Below are 18,154 nucleotides of genomic sequence, written 5' to 3'. Positions count from 1 at the left end.
CCGTCTCTACTAAAATACAAAAAATTAGCCGGGCGCGGTGGCGGGCGCCTGTAGTCCCAGCTACTCGGGAGGCTGAGGCAGGAGAATGGCACGAACCCGAGAGGCGGAGCTTGCAGTGAGCCAAGATGGTGCCACTGCACTCCAGCCTGGGCGACAGAGTGAAGACTCCGCCTCAAAAAAAAATAAAAAATAAAAATAAAAAAAAAGATTGATCTAGAATATTTGGAAAAAATCCAATAGAAATTCTAGAAATGAAAAAATATATTAATTAAAACAAAAATATGGGCGGCCAAGTGGGGAGGATTGCTTGAGCTCAGGAGTTTAAGACTAGCCTGGGCAACATAGTGAGACTCCGTCCTTACAAAACATTTTTTAAAGATTAGCTGGGTGTGGTGGCTCATGCCTGTAGTTCCAGCTATTTGCAAAGCTGAGGTGGGAGGATTGCTTGAACCCAGGAGTTGAAAGCTGTAGTGAGCTATGATAGCACCGCTGTACTCCAGCCTAGGTGACAGAGCAAGACCTTGTCTCTAAAACAAACAAACAAACAAAAACTGTAGATTTTGTAGCATATTAGAAACAGCTGAAAAGTGGGTTATTAATAAAAAGGCGAAGAAATAAACCCAAGTCAAATATGGGCAGACAAGAAAAATATGAAAGTGGGACAGAGACATGGAGGATAAAGTGAGATGGTCTAACACCTATGTTATATTCTAGAAGTTCATTTATCCTGTAAGTATATATTTTTAGCAAATACTGTATCAGACACTTTGCAAAGTGCTGGAGAAGAGTAAGACAAGAGGGTTTCCTATTTCCTGAGTGGATTCTGGAGGAACACTGGGCCATCCAGTTGAGGCAGACTGCCTTCAGGCTGGGCGCAGTGGCTCACGCCTGCAATCCCAGCACTTTGGGAGGCCAAGGGGGGAAGATCGTCTTAGTCCAGAAGTTGGAGACCAGACTGGGCAACATAGAGAGACCCCTTCTCTGCAAAAAATTGAAAAAAAGTCCCAGGAGACTGAGGTGTGAGGAATGCTTGAACTCAGGGTTTCGAGGTTGCAGTGAGCTGTGATCTCACCACTGCGCTCCATCCTAGCAGACAGAACGAGACTTCTCTCTCTCTCAAAAAACAAAAACAAAAACAGACAAAAAACCCCCACAAAAAACAGCTCCGATGCTGGTTCCTCCAGGAAGCCTTCCCTGACTACACACACACACACATCCTCCAGGAAGCCTTCCCTGACTACACACACACACACACACACACACACACACACAACTCGGGGTCAGGCACCTCTTATGTGTGCCCATAAGACCCAGTGCGCCCTCTATCTCCTCTGCTCCTACGCCCGGCGCAAGGCCCTGGCGGCCGGAATAGTCACGCACAGACCGACTGGACTCTAAAGCCCCTTGGGGCAGGTGCTGTGTCCAGTAGTGTATCTGGCGATGCACCGAGTCCTCTTCACGGAGGGCAAGCAGGTGCAAAGGCACGGAGGTAGAAACGGGCCTGGCGACAGAGCGCCTCGAGCTGAGCAGTCAGTCTTAGAGAAGCCCTGGTGGTCTCGCCTCGCCGGGCTCGTAACAGCAGGCTGGGATCAGCGACCATCGAGGCGCATCCGCCGAGACCTCCGAGCATCCTAGAGAGGACACGGAAGCGAGTCTTTCCTTACGCACCTGTCTGACAGCGTCCGCGGTTCACTTCCGGTCCGCGGAGGGCACTGGCGACCCTGGCGGGTGAGAGCATCTTCAGGGCCGCAGCGGGTGGCGGGCGAGGTGGTAAACGGCCGCGTTCACGGGTTTTGGTGCCGCTACGGGGCTCGGCGGCAGCGGGGTTGCACTAGAGCCCGTCTCCCTTCGCTCAGCCCCGGCTGGGGGCGGCAAGTCTCTCCGTAGCTGCATTCCGCGGCCCCGAGGCCCTGCGGGTCTGGACTCTGAGGGGCCGGACTCTGAGGGGCCGCCGCGTTGTAGGCTCAGGTAGGAGCGAGGCTGAACCCGTTCTGCCAGGCTTGGCTTAGTGCAGGGCTGGCTACGAACCCGAAGAGATCTTGAACCAAAGCAGAACTCTCTGCAAAGTCAAAGTAATCACGTAGGACACTTATTGAAAGAATAGTGATGGGCCAGCCTGGTCAACGTAGCAAGACCCTGTCTCTACAAAAATTAAAAAGTAGCCTGGCATGGTGGCACGCGCCTGTGGTCCCAGCTACTCAGGAGGCTGAGGCAGGATAATCTCCTGAGCCTAGGAGTTCAAGGCTGCAGTGACTTACATTCATGCCACTGCACTCCAGCCTGGGAAACGTAGGAAGACACTGTCTCTACAAAAATAAAAAAAATTAGCTGGTCATGGTGGTACTTGCCAGTAGTTCCAGCTACTCTGGAGGCTGAGGTGGGAGGATCGCCTCATCCCAGGAGGCAAAGGCTGCAGTGATCGCACCACTGCTCACCAGCTGGGGTGACAAAACCCTGAGACCCTGTCTCAAAAAGAAACAAAAGAGTAACAATGGGTGGGGGGAGATAAAGAATAGCAATGGGGCACCTTCTGTTTGTCATATGGCAGAGATAAAAGATGAATGAGGATCTTTCTTGCCTCCAGGGTGTCTGTTAGAGGGAGACACATGGGTAAACATTTGCACTATAGTGCATGAAATGCACTAGTGGAGTGAACCAATGCAATAGCCAGAAAGGAATGAAAGAGAAATCTTAATGTTGCAGAGTCAATGAATAGACTGAAAATATAAAATTGGTTTAAGTGGGGGTAGATAAATACACAAACTCCCAACAGAATATTTAGCAGATGCTTTGGCGTGTGTCTCCTGCCAGCTGCCCGTTGTCTGCTCCAGTCAGGTGATCTTTCCGTTTTCTGACAAGCAGGATCCCCTTCCCCTGATGCTTTGGACTTCCAAGTCTGTCTTCCCAGCCTAGGTCTTCCACCTAATCCACTTGGAAGTAAATAGGACTCATGCTGCAGTCTACTTCAAGCCTCTTGTTTTCCTTGAATACTTGGACTTTGATTAGTTTTCTCTCTTTTTGACTTCGCATGTTTTTTTTTGTTTCAATCTATACCATGTATTTTGGGAGGTAGTTATCATCTAGTCTCTTTTTTTTTTTCCTTCTGAAAAGTAGGAGGAGTAGTACGCACCCTACAGAAGTGTTTTAAGTATTAAATGAAGTATGTGTTCACATGCTTTCTAAATAGTAAAACCTGTACAAGTTAGAAATCTTTTGATCATTTATAATATGGTATATATGTTGCTCCATTGTCTTTTTCAGGTTGAGTGCACCATCACATCTAAGCCGTCAGCAAGTTTGTTGGTTTTAATCTCCAAAATACGTCTTGATTTTGTCTGACTCTTTGCCACCACCCTGATGTAAACCCCTATCATCTCCTGCTTGAATCACTGTAAGTGCCATTTCCCTCTTGCCACCTCTAACCTATTCCCTGTCAACACACAGGCAGAATGACTTTTATAAAACATGTAGTTCCTCGCTAAAGTAAGAAATATGAATAAAGTTCATAATTCTTACTGTGGCGCAGGCTCTGGGTGATGTGGTTTCTGTCTGCCTCTGCCACCTCTTCTGTTGCAGCTCTGCCCCTCCCTCTGCTGAAGCCACACTGAAATATGGCTTGTTCTTGGACACCTTACGTAATTTCTTAGCCTCAGGGCTTTTGCCTGGAATGCTCTTAGAATAACTGACTCATTCTCATCCTTAAGTGAGCCCAGTGTCATGTCTTTAGAAAAGCCTTTTTCAAGTCATTTGCCTCCTGTTAACAGAGCACTCTACTTATTTTCTTTCTAGAACTTGTCCCCACTTGCAGTTTTTAAAAAAGTTGCTTCCATTTGACTTTTTCTGTCTGCTGTACCAGCATATGAGTTTCAAGAGGGCAAGCTCCCAGTGTGTCTTGTTCTCTATTTTGTTTGTTGTTTCTGCCTACCTGTTGTGTGTGTATACGTGTGTGTTTGTGTGTTGCATGTATGTTTCCTTTAGTATTGGAAGAGTAGGCCCCGGCGACTAACCCAGTTATAACCCATTATATATTTTTCTCTGATTATAGTGTTATTCTTCAGTGAGATCCTAAGTTGTTTGTGGGTATAAGCAAAATCTTAGACATTTTCTATCTAGTCTCTGTACCTAATAGGTGCTTAGCAAATGATTACTATGTTGAATTGACCTGACTTTTGGGATCTGTGTTCAGTCTTTTGAAAATGCCTTGTAAAAGGTAATTACTGTGTTCTCCAGTGGAATATTCCTTGATGTAGAGACAGACTGGGATGGGCTGACCTTCTACATGTCTCTTGTTCTCAAAAGGGTCATTGATGTGGTCATTCTCAGTCTCCTCGGAGGGAGTGTGAAGATGCTTAAAGAGCATCCAGAGATGGCGGAAGCTCCTCAGCAGCAGTTGGGTGTTCCTGTGGTGAAACTGGAGAAAGAGTTGCCATGGGGTAGAGGAAGGGAAGACCCTAGTCCAGAGACTTTTCGGCTAAGGTTTCGGCAGTTCCGCTACCAGGAGGCAGCTGGACCCCAGGAAGCTCTTAGGGAGCTCCAGGAACTCTGTCGTCGGTGGCTGAGGCCCGAGTTGCACACCAAGGAGCAGATCCTGGAGCTGCTGGTGCTGGAGCAGTTCCTCACTATCCTGCCCCGCGAGTTCTACACCTGGATCCGGGAACATGGCCCAGAGAGTGGCAAGGCTCTGGCTGCCATAGTGGAGGACCTGACAGAAAGAGCACTGGAGGCCAAGGCGGTGGGTGAGGAGGGGATCCAGGTCTGGTGCCCTTGGCGTGGGCAGGGAGTGTTAAAGAATCCAAAGATTTGAGGAAGCAGTAGGAGTGGATGAGGTGTGGAACCTCCCTCCTCTGCCCTCAGACTCCCTGAGGCCCTTTTTGGAGAGCAGTGGAGTTTTCAGCAAGAAAAGCCATTTCCAGGGGAGATGCTCTAATGCAGAAGGGCCTGAAGCCTCTGGTCATGAGGGCAGAGGCCTGGCCATATTTCCCTTGTGGGCATCAGGCAAAAAGAAGGCAGTTGTGATTGTTTTTGGGGTCCCTTATAGAACTGACCCTGCTTTGGACAGAGATGCCTCTGGGAAGGCAGAGAATCCTGCCTGGGGAATCTTTTTCCAGAAAAGGGTTGTCAGTAGCAGTGCTGTTTCTCTGTGGCTCACAGGGCTCCTGTAACAATTCTCTGGTGCTGCTGTAATGACACCAAGTGACTTGCACCACACGTGCTTCCTTGAGGTTCCAGCCATATTTCGGTCACTCTGTGGTACAGCCCCCTGATGGACGACTGGGAAAGGAGAGCAGGACTGATGACACCGTCTTGCTCACAAGCCCCCATCCTTCTGTAGTTCAGCCTCCCGTGCACACTCTCGTCACCCTTACTTCCTGTCTTCAGAATCCTAAGATAATTTTTTCCTACTCCCAACTCAGGAGCTTAAAAGTGGACCAGAAAGGCCTTGTTTTTGTGTGTTTTTCTCAGTGTGAGAGTCCTCCTGATTTTCCTTGCTCTTTTTAATTTATTATTTTTGAGACAAGACAGGGTCAGGCGACAGCCCAGGCTGGAGTGCAGTGGCACAATCCTAGCTTACTGCAGCCTTGAGCTCCTGGCTCAGTTGATCCTCCCACCTCAGCCTCCTGAGTAGCTGACACCACAGGCATGTACCACCCTGCCTGGCTAATTTTTTTTGTTTTTTGTAGAGATGGAGTCTCACCGTGTTGCCCAGGCTTCCTGGCTCTCTTTAAAGCAACTGTTTCTCACTAGCCTATTCACTGCGGGGTCTAGGCTTTGCATTTTTTATTTTCAGCTTCTTCAATTAAGAATTTTTTTTTTTTCTAGTAGTGAGTATGTTGTGCTGAAATCCTCAGCAGGATAATATTTGGGCTTGGTGATGGCAGGTAGAAGGGATCCTTGTCAAATGGCATGGACAGATAAAAGTTGCTCAGGGCCTGATGCAGAGAGTTTAGCTTCCTTTTCACTTCCTCACTGATGTCCTGGGGAAGAGCTCAGCTGATTTTTCCTGCCTCTCCCCTGAAGCTGGAGTGGTTCTTTTCTTGGTTCTCTTTTTAGATTTTAATTCAATTCCCTTCGTAACAGCCTTGCCCAGGCCTCATTCTAATCAGTGTTGGGAACTGTTCTTAGGTTCCATGCCACGGGCAGGGGGAGCAGGAGGAAACAGCACTTTGCAGAGGCGCTTGGGAGCCAGGCATCCAGCTGGGGCCAGTGGAGGTCAAGCCTGAGTGGGGGATGCCCCCTGGGGAAGGAGTTCAAGGTCCAAACCCGGGTACCGAGGAGCAGCTCAGTCAGGACCCTGGAGATGAGACGCGGGCCTTCCAGGAGCAAGGTGAGTAAGAGCAGATAGTGGGGATGTCAGGGCACAGGAAACTGGTATGCAGCCAACCCTCTTCAGAAACCCAGCAATGGAGCAACTAAGTTACCCATGAGGTGTAATTGTGAATTTTCTTGGCTGCTTCCTCCACCTTAGGAAATAGATGAAGTGAAACTGTTTCTTCTCCCTTTACCCTCTGGTGTCTGGAGGGGATATCTGGGATCAAGCTTTCCTATTATTTTTCTTTTCTTTCCCTCAGATCCTTTCTAGAAACTACCAGGAAATATTCAGCTGACTTGCAGGAATACTTTTTCAGTGGGCAGATGAACTGTATCCCCCAAAGTAATATGTAGCTTTATTTTGCTACTGAATCTCAAAGGGGGTTATTCCCAGAGTGTGACTGGGGAGCATGGGTAGCCCTAAAGAGACAGGGCTGGGACAATCTTGCCAGCTGAGAACAGGGCTGGAGACACCCAGGCCCCAGCTGAGAACAGGGCAGGGGACACCCAGGCCCCTGTGCATGGGAAAACATGGTACCAAAGTGAAAAGTGATTTTGTCTGGAGTCTCCTGGTTCCTGAGGTTGTGTGCATCTGGTGGGGCACACCTTTGAACAAGCTAACAGCATGACATCACTGATCCTTCTGATCTTATGCTTTTTGTCCCTGCTCAGCACTACCTGTTCTGCAGGCAGGTCCTGGCCTCCCCACAATGAATCCCAGAGACCAAGAGATGGCAGCCGGGTTCTTTACCGCTGGACCGCAGGTGAGCTCTGACTCCCTTTCCAGAGATCATGGTGTTGCTTTGATTGAGGTTCACCTTCCCCAGAGTTTCTCTGCACAACAGTGCGCCCTCCCCACCCCCAAGTTGAGTCATTCTCCCTTCCTAGTCCTGGTGGACCTGATGGTGTGGTTTCCTCCGCTGAACCACCAGCCCTAGTTGTTAATTTGCATTGAACCTTATGTGTGGAGCCTGAGCCACAGATGGACTATTTATTTATTTTTTTTTGAGACGGAGTCTTGCTCTGTTGCCCAGGCTAGAGTGCAGTGGTGCAGTCTCGGCTCACTGCAAGTTCCACCTCCCAGGTTCACGCCATTCTCCTGCCTCAGCCTCCCGAGTAGCTGGGACTACAGGCGCCCGCCACCACGCCTGGCTAATTTTTTGTATTTTTAGTAGAGATGGGGTTTCACTGTGTTAGCCAGGATGGTCTTGATCTCCTGACCTCGTGATCCACCCGCCTCGGCCTCCCAAAGTGTTGGGATTACAGGCATGAGCCACCGCACCCGGCAACAGATGGACTCTTAATAACTGTTACAGATAGAAACCCCCTAGGGCTATCTGGGCCATGCTGGTTGGCCCCGAGGTAACCCTTTGTGGTTGTCCTTTATGGATACTTCTGCTGCTGCTTTTTCTGTTTTGGAAACTTCCCTGTCCCCTAACCTCAGCAGGAATGTGGCTGACTCAGGGTTGGGGCTTCAGGAGCATTGAGCAGGGTGGTCTCTGTGGCCACAGAGGCCACACTAGGCCACACTACCTCGTTAACATTACTCATCTGCCACAAATGGTGTAACTGAAGCATAGATGGGGTGCTCTCTCTTCCACAGGGTGCTGAGTGCTACCAGGGAGGTGGGGGCTTTCCAGTGGGGCACCTTCGTCAAGGAGGCGAGTCTAAAAGAGTTCTTTGAAGAGGAAAAGGTGTTTGGCAGAAAAAAGAAGGGGATCAACTCTGGCCCTGCTCAAGCCATATTTGGGCAAGGCTGGATGCCAGCATCATTTCCCTTTCCTGTTCTCCAAGGACGTACTTTGGAGGGGATGAGGAATGACATCAGTGCTTTTTAATTTGGTTGGACCCTCCCTTGTACCATAATAGTTCTTCATGGTGCAGTGAGTGAGAAATTGAGGATGCATTTATTTTATCACAACCTTGTTCTTAAGACAGGGCTTCGCTGAATGTGAACTTTCTTCTTGATGAGACGGTAAATAGCGGCTGCCAGGCTCTGTCAAGCATGAGGTGTGAGTGGAGGCTGCTGCAGAGTGGAAATGAGGTGCCTTGGTTGTTAGGCGCAAGCTGAGCCCCAGCCACAGAGGCTCAAAACCACAGTGGCTCAAACAAGTAGATTACTCCAGTTCAACTGTTGGGAGGAAGCTGGTTGGGAGGAAGTTGAATTACAGACATAAGCCACTGTCTCTGGCCTAGGATTCTTTCTTTATTCATAGCAATCTCCTGTTGTTGCAGGGGTTGGGGCCATTTAAAGATATGGCCCTGGCCTTCCCTGAGGAGGAGTGGAGGCATGTGACCCCAGCCCAGATAGACTGCTTTGGGGAGTACGTGGAACCGCAGGACTGCCGGGTCTGCCCAGGTAAGACTGTCTCCACCCACAGGTGAGGAACTGGGGAGTTCTGAAAGCTCAGGTCAGGGGTTCTGCCGTAGCTCTGGTACTCCTGGCAAAGGAAGGAGACTTCATGGCAGGTGGGTAAATGGGTCCAGCATGGACCACGGGGCACGAGGAGCTGCTTTCCTGTGTCAAGAGAGGAGCCGAATAATGGAGCAGGAAATCATGAGGCCATTATTCTGGCTGTATGGAGACAGGTCAGTCATGAGGACCCCCAAACACCTACACTGTGTCCATGATTAAAGACAAAGAGGGCTTGAGAGCAAGATACCAACAGCAAAAGATGGGGCATCTGAGCTTGTTCAGATATTTATTGAGTGCTCCCTGCATGTGGGCCCTGTGTTAGTGGTTTTCTCCTGGGGCAGGAAGTGGGCAGGACTAACGTGCATGAAAGCATCAGAGCTCACAGTGTGCATGTAGGAGGGCATGAGAGGGCTTCGTGATGGTAGAGGTCAGAGTGGCCCAAGTCACAGAGGAAGCGGAGCTGCGCTAGGCCTCAGGTGGTGGCTGGGTTTGACCTGGACTCAGAGCCTGTGGGGATGCAGCCATTGTGTGTGACAGCAGCTCATGGGAGGAGGAGCAGCAGGAGAGAGCCCACAGGGGCTGCCAGCAGAGCGCACTGCAGGGCTTTGGGGCTGTCAGGGCGAGGGGCAGTATGGAGAGTCTGCATGGGTGGAATGAGGACACCAGCGGGGAGAGGAAACACTGTGGCTGGAACGGCCTCTCCTTGTTCTTTGATTTTCTTCTTTTTTGTTTCATAACTTCTTTGTGGGTTGTGCACTGACCTCCCATCTGTACTGACCCCACCTGGCCTTTCCTTATCCTGAAATGCTTTGAAGGATGATCAGGATTATCCCTGTGCTTCCTTCAGGACATAAGAGAATCCATCCTGCCCCTCCACTTGCTGACCCTGACCTTGAGCATCTCCCTTGAGCTTTCCAGGTCTCAGTTTCCTCCGTTGTGGAATGAGACTGTTCATGGAACCTGTGCTCATGGTGCTATGAGAATGAAGGGAGGCAGTACATCTAAATGTGTGGTGACCATGGTATTGTTAGATTGTTTAGTTAGTGCTGAAATATTACTAAGGGATTCTTGTAGGAGCCATCAGCCTTCACTTATTTGTTCACCACAGAGCTGGACTTGGCACCTGCTCTGTGGCCAGTGCTGTTCTGGTCACTATGAAGAGTTAAAAATAAAGGTGCTTGCCTGTGGGGTCTTAGAGTTCAGGGGAAGAGGCCATGTGCATGTAATAGTGGGATAGGGTAAGGGGCACTGGGCTCTTGGGAGACCTGTGTCCAGGGCATGGTTGGCACAGCGTGACAGTGATGTGAGTGGCAGAACGATGTCAGCATACTTTACCTGGAGATGTGTGATTGCTGTGATGGCAGAGGATGACAGAACAAAGCAGGGGCTCGAGTGACAAGCCTCAGACAAAGGTGCCAGTGTCCTGGTGCCAGGGTCCCCCTCAGGGGTGTTCCCCTCCCAGTGATGCTGCTGTGTGGGGTGAGGAGCCCCTCGCCCCCATTCTCACAAGGTTTTCATGCCCTCCTGGCCATTTCTGACTGTTCTGGAGACTGGTTCTGTTCTTGTCCCCTCACTAGCTCGGTGTCTCAGAACTCAGAGCAACTCAAGCCCCCACCTGAAATTGAACAGAAATGTTCAATTTCTGCTGAGGCCAGGTGACACAAAGGCCCATTTCCCAAGTGTACCATTCACTTGCTGTCTCAGCTTTCAGGTCTTCTTGGGATTCACACTCGGGTTGTCCTGGTGCTTGTACTGACAGCTGCGTGGGGCTGGGCCTGAGCTGCTTCACCTGTAAAGAGGCTGGATGCACAGGGCAGGGTTGAGCTAGGTGGCTGCCCAGATCACTTTCAGTTGTTCATCTGTTCTCCTTAGTGGACCGTGAGGTGCAGACCTTGTCGTCTGAGTTGTAATTGCAGTCATGGCCACAAGGACTGGAGCAAGAACTCACAAGATGATTTGGAATCACAGAGGCAAAACGAGCGGGAGGCCTGGACTCTGCAGGCTGGTTCCCAGGGTGGAGGGCCTTGGAGTGAGAGACGAGTGCTCAGGAGTAAGGAGGGGGCAGGAGTGAGGAGAGTGAGGCCGGCCATGAGGACTTGCGGTCCTTGTTTTAAAATTTTTTTCTGCGCAGAGTAATGTGATGGAGGTTTTACTTGAGGAAATTGGATCGACAGCAGGGTACGGCCAGTCTGGAGGGTTGAAATAATGTAGGCACCGGGGTAAGAGCAGGAACCAGGCCAGTGGCCATGAAGAAGAGGGTTTACTGAAATATGCTTCCAAGGATGGGCCACAGATTGGCCAGAGGGGAGGAAAGAGAAGAGTCAGAGAGGAGTCTACGTCTTAGGATCCTGGCTGGGACTAAAAATTATGTTACTCCTGTAAAGACTGGAAAAATTATGTTACTCCTGTCAGAAAGGGAGGGAAGCGTTTTCCTAAGAGGGAGGAAGAATGGAAAGTTCCATTTGTTGACTTTGAGATCTAAGTGGATGGTCCCTGGAAGTAGCTGTAAGTCAGGTAGATGGTCTGGGGGTTAAAATAATACCACGAACCGTTGCATTCCTGCTCCATGTGTGCAGTGAACTTCATGAGTGTACAATCCATTTTGAAGGTGAAGAATGTAAGGCTCAGAGAGGTTAATTTTCCCATGATCACGCAGCAGTTGAGCAGCCAGTGCAGCACTCAAAACCGGTTTCTTACTGCTAGGTCCCTTCTTTTCCACTACTGTGTCTTTCTCCCAGTGTCTCTGTTTATGTTTAGGTATCTCATTGTATTTATTTTTCCTGCAGCTTTATATTTTGAACTCTTTTTATGCAAATTTTCAAACATACAGAAAAGCTAAGACTAGTACAGAGAACACACTTAGGCCTTTATGTAGATTCACCAGTTGTTAATGTTTGCCATATTTAGCTGTATAATGTGTGGTTTTTTTTGAATGATATGGAAGTTGGAGGCATCTCAATCTTTCATCTGTAAATACTTCAGCATTTGTGTCACAATGACATTCCCAACATAGACCAGTAGCATAATTCCATCTAAGAAAATAAACATAAATTCCATGTGTGTAACATCTAGTGCATAGTCAGATTTCCCCAAGATCTAGTGGTTTGTGCATTGCATTTAGTTTTAATCTTACTATTCGTAGCACCTCAAAACTGAAAACTACCCACATGAACATCAGTCAAATTAATAAGTAGGTTGCAATCTATCTATTATCTATATATCTCTCTATATATACACAGACACACACACATACTCACAGTGGAATACTATACACCAGTGAAAAAGAATAAACTACAGCTTCACACCATGACATAGGTGTATGTTACAAACATGGTATTGAGCAGAAGAGGCCAGAAACAATGTGTGAGACAATTACATGAAGTTCAAGAACAGACAAAAAAGTCTGGACAGTGTGTTCCCCTTGGTATAATATATATGTGTACTATATATGTATATTATATATATACCGTATGTGTATATACTATATATGGCAGGGTATAGTAATGGAGGAGATGAAAAATGGGCTTCTAGGGACTGGTTATGTTCTGTTTGTTGAACTGAATGCGGTTTACGTGGTTGGGTTTGTTAAGAAAATTTGCATAGGGTGTGGTGATGCACACCTGTAATCCCAGCACTCAGTGAGGCAGAGGCAGGAGGGTCACTTGAGCTGAGGAATTTGAGACCAGCCTGGGCAACACAGTGAGGCCCCCATCTCCACAAAAAGGAGAAAAAGGGTAACTTGACATTTTTTAGCCAGCACTGGATCCAAAAAAAAATAAAATCTTTGCGTATACAAAACATAAATGGCTTGTACACTTTTACTTTCATGAAAAGTTTACAAAGTAAAATCGAAGCTGATATGTATGTATTTCATATTTTATCAAACCAGGAGGCATATACTGTCAGGTTTTTTTTTTTGTCTTCTAGTCATCTTGCCTGAAAGGACTCTAAGCACCACTTATTTCTCCTTTTCTTTTTTTCTCTTCGCCTCTTTCTTCCCCAGTACCTTTTCTTTTCTTCTCTTCTCCTCCCCTTCCTCTTACTCTTCCATAAACACCTGTTCTGTTAATTTAGAGAGAGTATAAGAAGGATCAGAGTGAGGATGAAGGAAGGGTGAGGCTGAGCATTTCAGCAGCATCATGGTCTCAGTCCTGATAAATGTGCTACCTAGGGGCTTTCTCCTGCAGGAGCCTCAGTGAAGCCTGCTTCATTCATTCAGCCAGCAGTTAGCAAGCATCTTCCCTGAGTCAGTCCCCTGTCAGGCTCCTAGGAGACCCTGGTTAGGCAGAGGGAGCATGTGGGCAGGACGGGGAGCTGAGCAGGCACCTGGAAGGTCTAGAGAGCTGCATGCTGCCCTGTGCTACAGCAGGTGTAGAATCGTTTGGGGAAGGCGCAGGACATCTGGATGAATGGAAACAGCATTTCCAACAAAGTCACATGTAAATAGGTACAGAATAATAAAGTGCTAGTTAGGTGCACAGTGCTGTAGAGGCCCAGAGTAAGAGAATAATCACGGTGAGTGTCTTAGAGGAAATTATTGAGCTACATTTTGAAGGAAATAAAAGTCTAGATTAGCAGCAAGATAAGTGGGCGGGCACTGAATTTGGCAGACTATTCTGTGAGAAGACATGGAAGTGGAAATAAGGAAAAAGAAGTAAGGAAAGCCTGAGTTGAGGTTGTTGGTCAAAGGAAAAAAGAGAAGGAACGGTGAATGGGACCCCTGTGAAGCAGAGTTCTAACCTGTAAATGTCCTGCGGCTACCACAGAATCAATCTTTATCTCCTCCTGTCCTGTAGGCGGTGGGAGCAAGGAAAAGGAGGCAAAACCCCCACAGGAAGACCTGAAAGGGGCGCTGGCGGCACTGACGTCAGAGAGGTTTGGGGAAGCCACTCTCCAGGGCCCTGGGCTCGGAAGGGCCTGTGAGCAGGAGCCTGGTGGCTCTGCGGGCAGTGCGCCCGGGCTTCCTCCTCCCCAGCACGGTGCCATCCCCCTGCCTGACGAAGTCAAAACCCACAGCTCCTTCTGGAAGCCTTTCCAGTGCCCCGAGTGTGGGAAAGGATTCAGTCGGAGCTCCAATCTTGTCAGGCACCAGCGAACCCACGAAGAGGAGAAGTCGTATGGCTGTGTGGAGTGTGGGAAGGGCTTTACCCTGAGAGAGTACCTGATGAAGCACCAGAGAACCCACCTGGGAAAGAGGCCCTACGTGTGCAGTGAGTGCTGGAAAACCTTCAGCCAGAGACACCACCTGGAGGTGCACCAGCGCAGCCACACCGGGGAGAAGCCCTACAAGTGCGGGGACTGCTGGAAGAGCTTCAGCCGCCGGCAGCACCTGCAGGTGCACCGGAGGACGCACACCGGGGAGAAGCCCTACACCTGCGAGTGCGGCAAGAGCTTCAGCAGGAATGCCAACCTGGCGGTGCACCGGCGTGCCCACACTGGTGAGAAGCCGTATGGGTGCCAGGTGTGCGGGAAGCGGTTCAGCAAAGGGGAGCGGCTGGTCCGACACCAGAGGATCCACACAGGGGAGAAGCCCTACCACTGTCCTGCCTGTGGGCGAAGCTTCAACCAGAGGTCCATCCTCAACCGGCACCAGAAGACCCAGCACCGCCAGGAGCCGCTGGTGCAGTGAGCACAGCAGGTGGCAGGCAGCACCATCATTCATCTTTCTCACCGCAGGGCCCTGCGGGGCGCAAGGTGAGGCTGCAGGAAAGCACTGGTCCCATTGCCTTCCCACCCATTCGCAAACGCAGGAAAGGCAAGGCCTGGCTTACTTAGAGCTTCCAAGAGCATAGCTGCTTCCGTCTCTTACCCAAGTGGTGCTAAACAATTTTTCTTCCCATGTTTGAGAGAAGCAGTCTCCTGTGGTTCAGTTCAGGCTGAGATTTTCTCCTTCAGTGGACTGTCTGTGTCCCCCTGCCAAACAAGGCTGGGAGTAAAGGCATAACCGTGACACGTGTTGGTAGCTGGGACCTCGTCTTCCTGAGGGCTCTGTCCTGCCTGCAGGGTCGTTAGCTCAGACTCTTCCCCCACCCCCTCTCTTTTCCATTGAACAAACATTTATTGAACACCCTCTGAGCACCTGGCCGTGGGAATGCAGTGGTGAATAAGAGACTAGACCTCATTCCCCTGAGGCTCGTGCATTGGGGATGCATGCAACAGCCCATGACCCGAGGCATTCTCAGGGTATCTGTGCTGTGTGCTCATGAGAGCATCTTCCCATGACCACTCCTGCCCTCCTGCCCCTTGCTGGAACTTCCTGCCCCAGCTGGGATCTGCTCCCAGGCAACTGTGTGAATTTTACATTATTTGGAGCCTCGTCTGTGTCAGGCTGTAACATTCTATCCTCATTTGTAAAACTTCCCCATCCATTATTCCTTGCACTATAACAACTGTCAACACCAACTGTTAGGAAGTTACTATTTTGCTATTGATCACTGAATAAACATCAGAGTATTTTAAAAAACAGTTCTCTAGAAAGAACTGTTAAAATGAGTCGGAAAGGTGAACTAGTATTAACGCCCTATATTTGATGGCACTTTATAGTACATAAAATTAATTTCGCCCCATTCTCATTTGACCCATTTCCCAAGTGTTTATTCAGGCCCTAACATGTCAGGAACTCTTCTGGGTGCTTGAGAGACATCCATGAATAAAATAGGGAGAGACGCCGTTGACCTCGTAGAGCTTACATTTCGTGGATGTACCTGATCTTCAGAACCCATGGATATTCCTGCAAATCCTCTGGGCCTGTATTCATGGCTTTGTCAGCATCTTGACCTGAAATGCATTTGCCACCTACCTCTTGTTACGGAATGGTCTCTGCCCTCTAGACCCTTGTCATCAAGGCACTCGGGGTCCTGGACACCCACTGGGGATGGTGAGCTGGTAGCGACCTGTTTTGCATGAGTGCCAAGTCAGGAAAAATAAAGCTGTTTGTAGGCATTAAAAATATATACATTTCTTTAAAAATGAGAAGATGCAATATTTGTAAACTGTTGAAACTTCCTTATTGTGCCATCACTGAAGGGTTTCATTTCTGTTTAAAGTTCTGGAAGCTGCGTAACTAGCATGGACTGACTGCTGTGTCATTGTGCTGTGCCTTTGAACCCTGGCTGAGTGAGTGAGTTTGTCTTTTGTTGACAGTGTACTATAATTGCGAAATGTGGTTTGTCTTCTGATGCCTCTTGATACCGGATTCTTTTACTGAGATTTTGTTTTTTCATTTTCCGTTGTAAATAAGGTAAATGGTAATGACTAACACAAAGTTGTATTACTCAGTCCACTTTGAAACATGGTTTTATCACCTGTTCTTGGCAGGCAGCATGGTGTTTAATTTTGACTTAGCAAATGGCCCTCCTTGGTCTTCCTGGCCCATTAGCTGTGCCCACGAGGCTGCAGTGACCAGATCGTAAATGTATCTGAGATGTCCACACAGGGCTGCTGCTGCTCCTCTGTGATACTGAGGTCCATGTGCAAAATCACCTTTTTTTCCCCCCTCAATTATCAGAGCAGCTAGACAGGGCTGACAGCCAGGCAGACTCAGTGGGAGGCTTCTGGCCTGAGCGTGGCCATCCCCAGTGGGCGGTATTCCAAAGGCAGGTGGGGACTTGGGAGACCTCCGGGGGCTGATTGTCACTCATCATTCTGTTTACCTGAATCACGGATGCTGTTTAATCATACGCAGCCAGCACTCCTCTGGGTTTCAGCAAGTTGGGATATCTTAAGCTTCAGTAGGAGCTGGGCCTTGCTGACTTTCCTATCTGGCCTCTTCCCTGTCTCCTGTGGGGCCAAGAGCTTAGGACAGTGTCTCAGAAAAGCCTCTTAGTAGGGGGTTTTTCCCATGGGATTGTGGTAGTCTCATTTTTCATATCTATTCAAATGTTAAGAAATATTTTGTTTTCTGTATTTTTCTATTCTTTAGAAATTTTTTATAATAGATAATTTCAAACCTATATAAATGAATCTTTATGTATTTATCATTTGACTTTATTATAAACTCATAATCAATCAATCTTGTTTCATCTCTGTCCACTCCTTCCTCCCCATCTTCTTCCCCCCACTGAAGTTTTGAAGTATATCCCAAGTGTTGTTTATGACCATTTCAGTGTGTACCTGCACAAGGTAAGGGTGGTTGGGTGTGGTGGCTCACACCTGTGATCCCCGCACTTTGGGAGGCCAAGGTGGGATTGCTTGAGAGGAGTTTGAGACCAGCCTGAGCAACATAGTGAGACCTCATCTACAAACAAAAATTAACTGGGCATGGTGGTACATGCTGTGGTCCCAGCTATTCAGGAGGCTGAGGCGGGGCATCACTTGACCCCGAGAGGTTGAGGTTGCAGTGAGCCATGATTGTGCCATTGCACTCCAACCTGGGAGACAGAGCAAGACCCTTTCTCAAAACAGTTCGTTAATGTCAAAATATCCAGTGAATTTTAAGAACCCACCTAATTTTTCAATACATTATAATTTGTTTCTTTGTCTCTTAAGGCTTATAATCTGTAATACTTAACCTTTTCTCCTTGAAATTTATTCATTTTAAAAAACTGGATCGTTTATCCTGGAGAGTTTTTTACATTCTACATTTTCTGGTTTTTTTTTTTTTTTTTTTTTTTTTTGAGATGGAGTCTCGCTCTGTTGCCCAGGCTGCAATGCAGTGGCACAATCTCGGCTCGCTGCAACCTCCCCGTCCCGGGTTCAAGTGATTCTCCTGCCTCAGCCTCCCAAGTAGCTGGGATTACAGGTGTATGCCACCATGCCCAGCTAATCATTCTGCATTTTCTATTTGCATACCCGTGACATGATTTAACATATTTCCGTGCCCTCTGTATTATCTAAAAATGTAGACGTGTTTAGAGGTGTAATCAGATTCATATTTCACATTTTGGCAAGAACACATTATAGATTGTGACATGCCTTGTTTCTGTTCATATGATTTTAGAAGCCTTGATCTGTTTGTTTCATTAGTTCTGTAAATGCTTCATCATTTAGTAGTTGGAATATTTCTGTAAGAAATTTCCCTTCTTTAACATAGGTTACCCTTAGATACAGTTCATACAGGGAAGGCAAGAAAATGCTTCATCCTCCTCTTGATTTGCCTGTTTTCAGAATAATGAGCTAGTTAACTTTTTGTTTCCTGTAAAGGGAGTCAAGTCTGTAGAAATCAATGCATTCATAGCTTTTTGCTTTTATTGGTTTTTTTGAGACAGGGTCTTGCTCTGTCACCCAGGCAGGAATGCAGTGGTGCAATTATAGCTCACTGCAGCCTCAAACTCCCAGGGTAAGGTGCTCCCCCTTCCTTGGCCTTCCAAAGTATTGGGATTACAAGTGTGAGCCTCTGCACCTGGCCTGCACTCATAGATTTAAACATACTTGATACTGGTCAGTCCACTGCAGTTATAATTTGATGCTCAAATTATTTCACCTTCGACC

At 48.2% G+C, this 18,154-nt stretch overlaps 1 protein-coding gene across 7 annotated transcripts; it reads left to right on the top strand.

The window, feature by feature from the left end:
* Positions 1-1,689: 1,689 nt before the first annotated feature.
* ZSCAN25 (zinc finger and SCAN domain containing 25) lies at positions 1,690-16,734 on the top strand. Of its 7 annotated transcripts, none has more exons than XM_025380512.1 (9): positions 1,690-1,728; positions 2,863-2,937; positions 3,262-3,391; positions 3,790-3,874; positions 4,300-4,736; positions 6,124-6,325; positions 6,982-7,073; positions 8,545-8,668; positions 13,522-16,734. In XM_025380512.1, exons 6-9 carry the CDS (start codon positions 6,229-6,231, stop codon positions 14,352-14,354), a joined length of 1,146 nt encoding a protein of 381 aa, XP_025236297.1. In that variant the 5' UTR covers positions 1,690-1,728; positions 2,863-2,937; positions 3,262-3,391; positions 3,790-3,874; positions 4,300-4,736; positions 6,124-6,228; the 3' UTR covers positions 14,355-16,734. The 7 variants fall into 7 exon arrangements, with proteins under 7 accessions (XP_025236297.1, XP_025236293.1, XP_025236296.1 ...); XM_025380508.1 differs by having other exon boundaries at positions 1,690-1,755; positions 4,300-4,732; XM_025380511.1 differs by lacking the exon at positions 2,863-2,937.
* Positions 16,735-18,154: the final 1,420 nt, after the last annotated feature.

This window comes from Theropithecus gelada, chromosome 3, assembly GCF_003255815.1.
Source record: "Theropithecus gelada isolate Dixy chromosome 3, Tgel_1.0, whole genome shotgun sequence".
NCBI classification, from domain to species: Eukaryota; Metazoa; Chordata; class Mammalia; order Primates; family Cercopithecidae; genus Theropithecus; species Theropithecus gelada.
The sequence above is the reverse complement of the archived record's forward strand: the minus strand, read 5'-3'. Positions and strand labels throughout refer to the sequence as shown.

Bases quoted from the DNA above. Each gene is read 5' to 3' on its own strand.
- ZSCAN25 (XM_025380509.1), top strand. From the start codon at position 4,346: ATGCTTAAAGAGCATCCAGAGATGGCGGAAGCTCCTCAGCAGCAGTTG. The intron at 4,733-6,123 runs GTGGGTGAGGAG...AACTGTTCTTAG, and splicing joins GAGCACTGGAGGCCAAGGCG to GTTCCATGCCACGGGCAGGG. The intron at 8,669-13,521 runs GTAAGACTGTCT...CCTGTCCTGTAG, and splicing joins GGACTGCCGGGTCTGCCCAG to GCGGTGGGAGCAAGGAAAAG.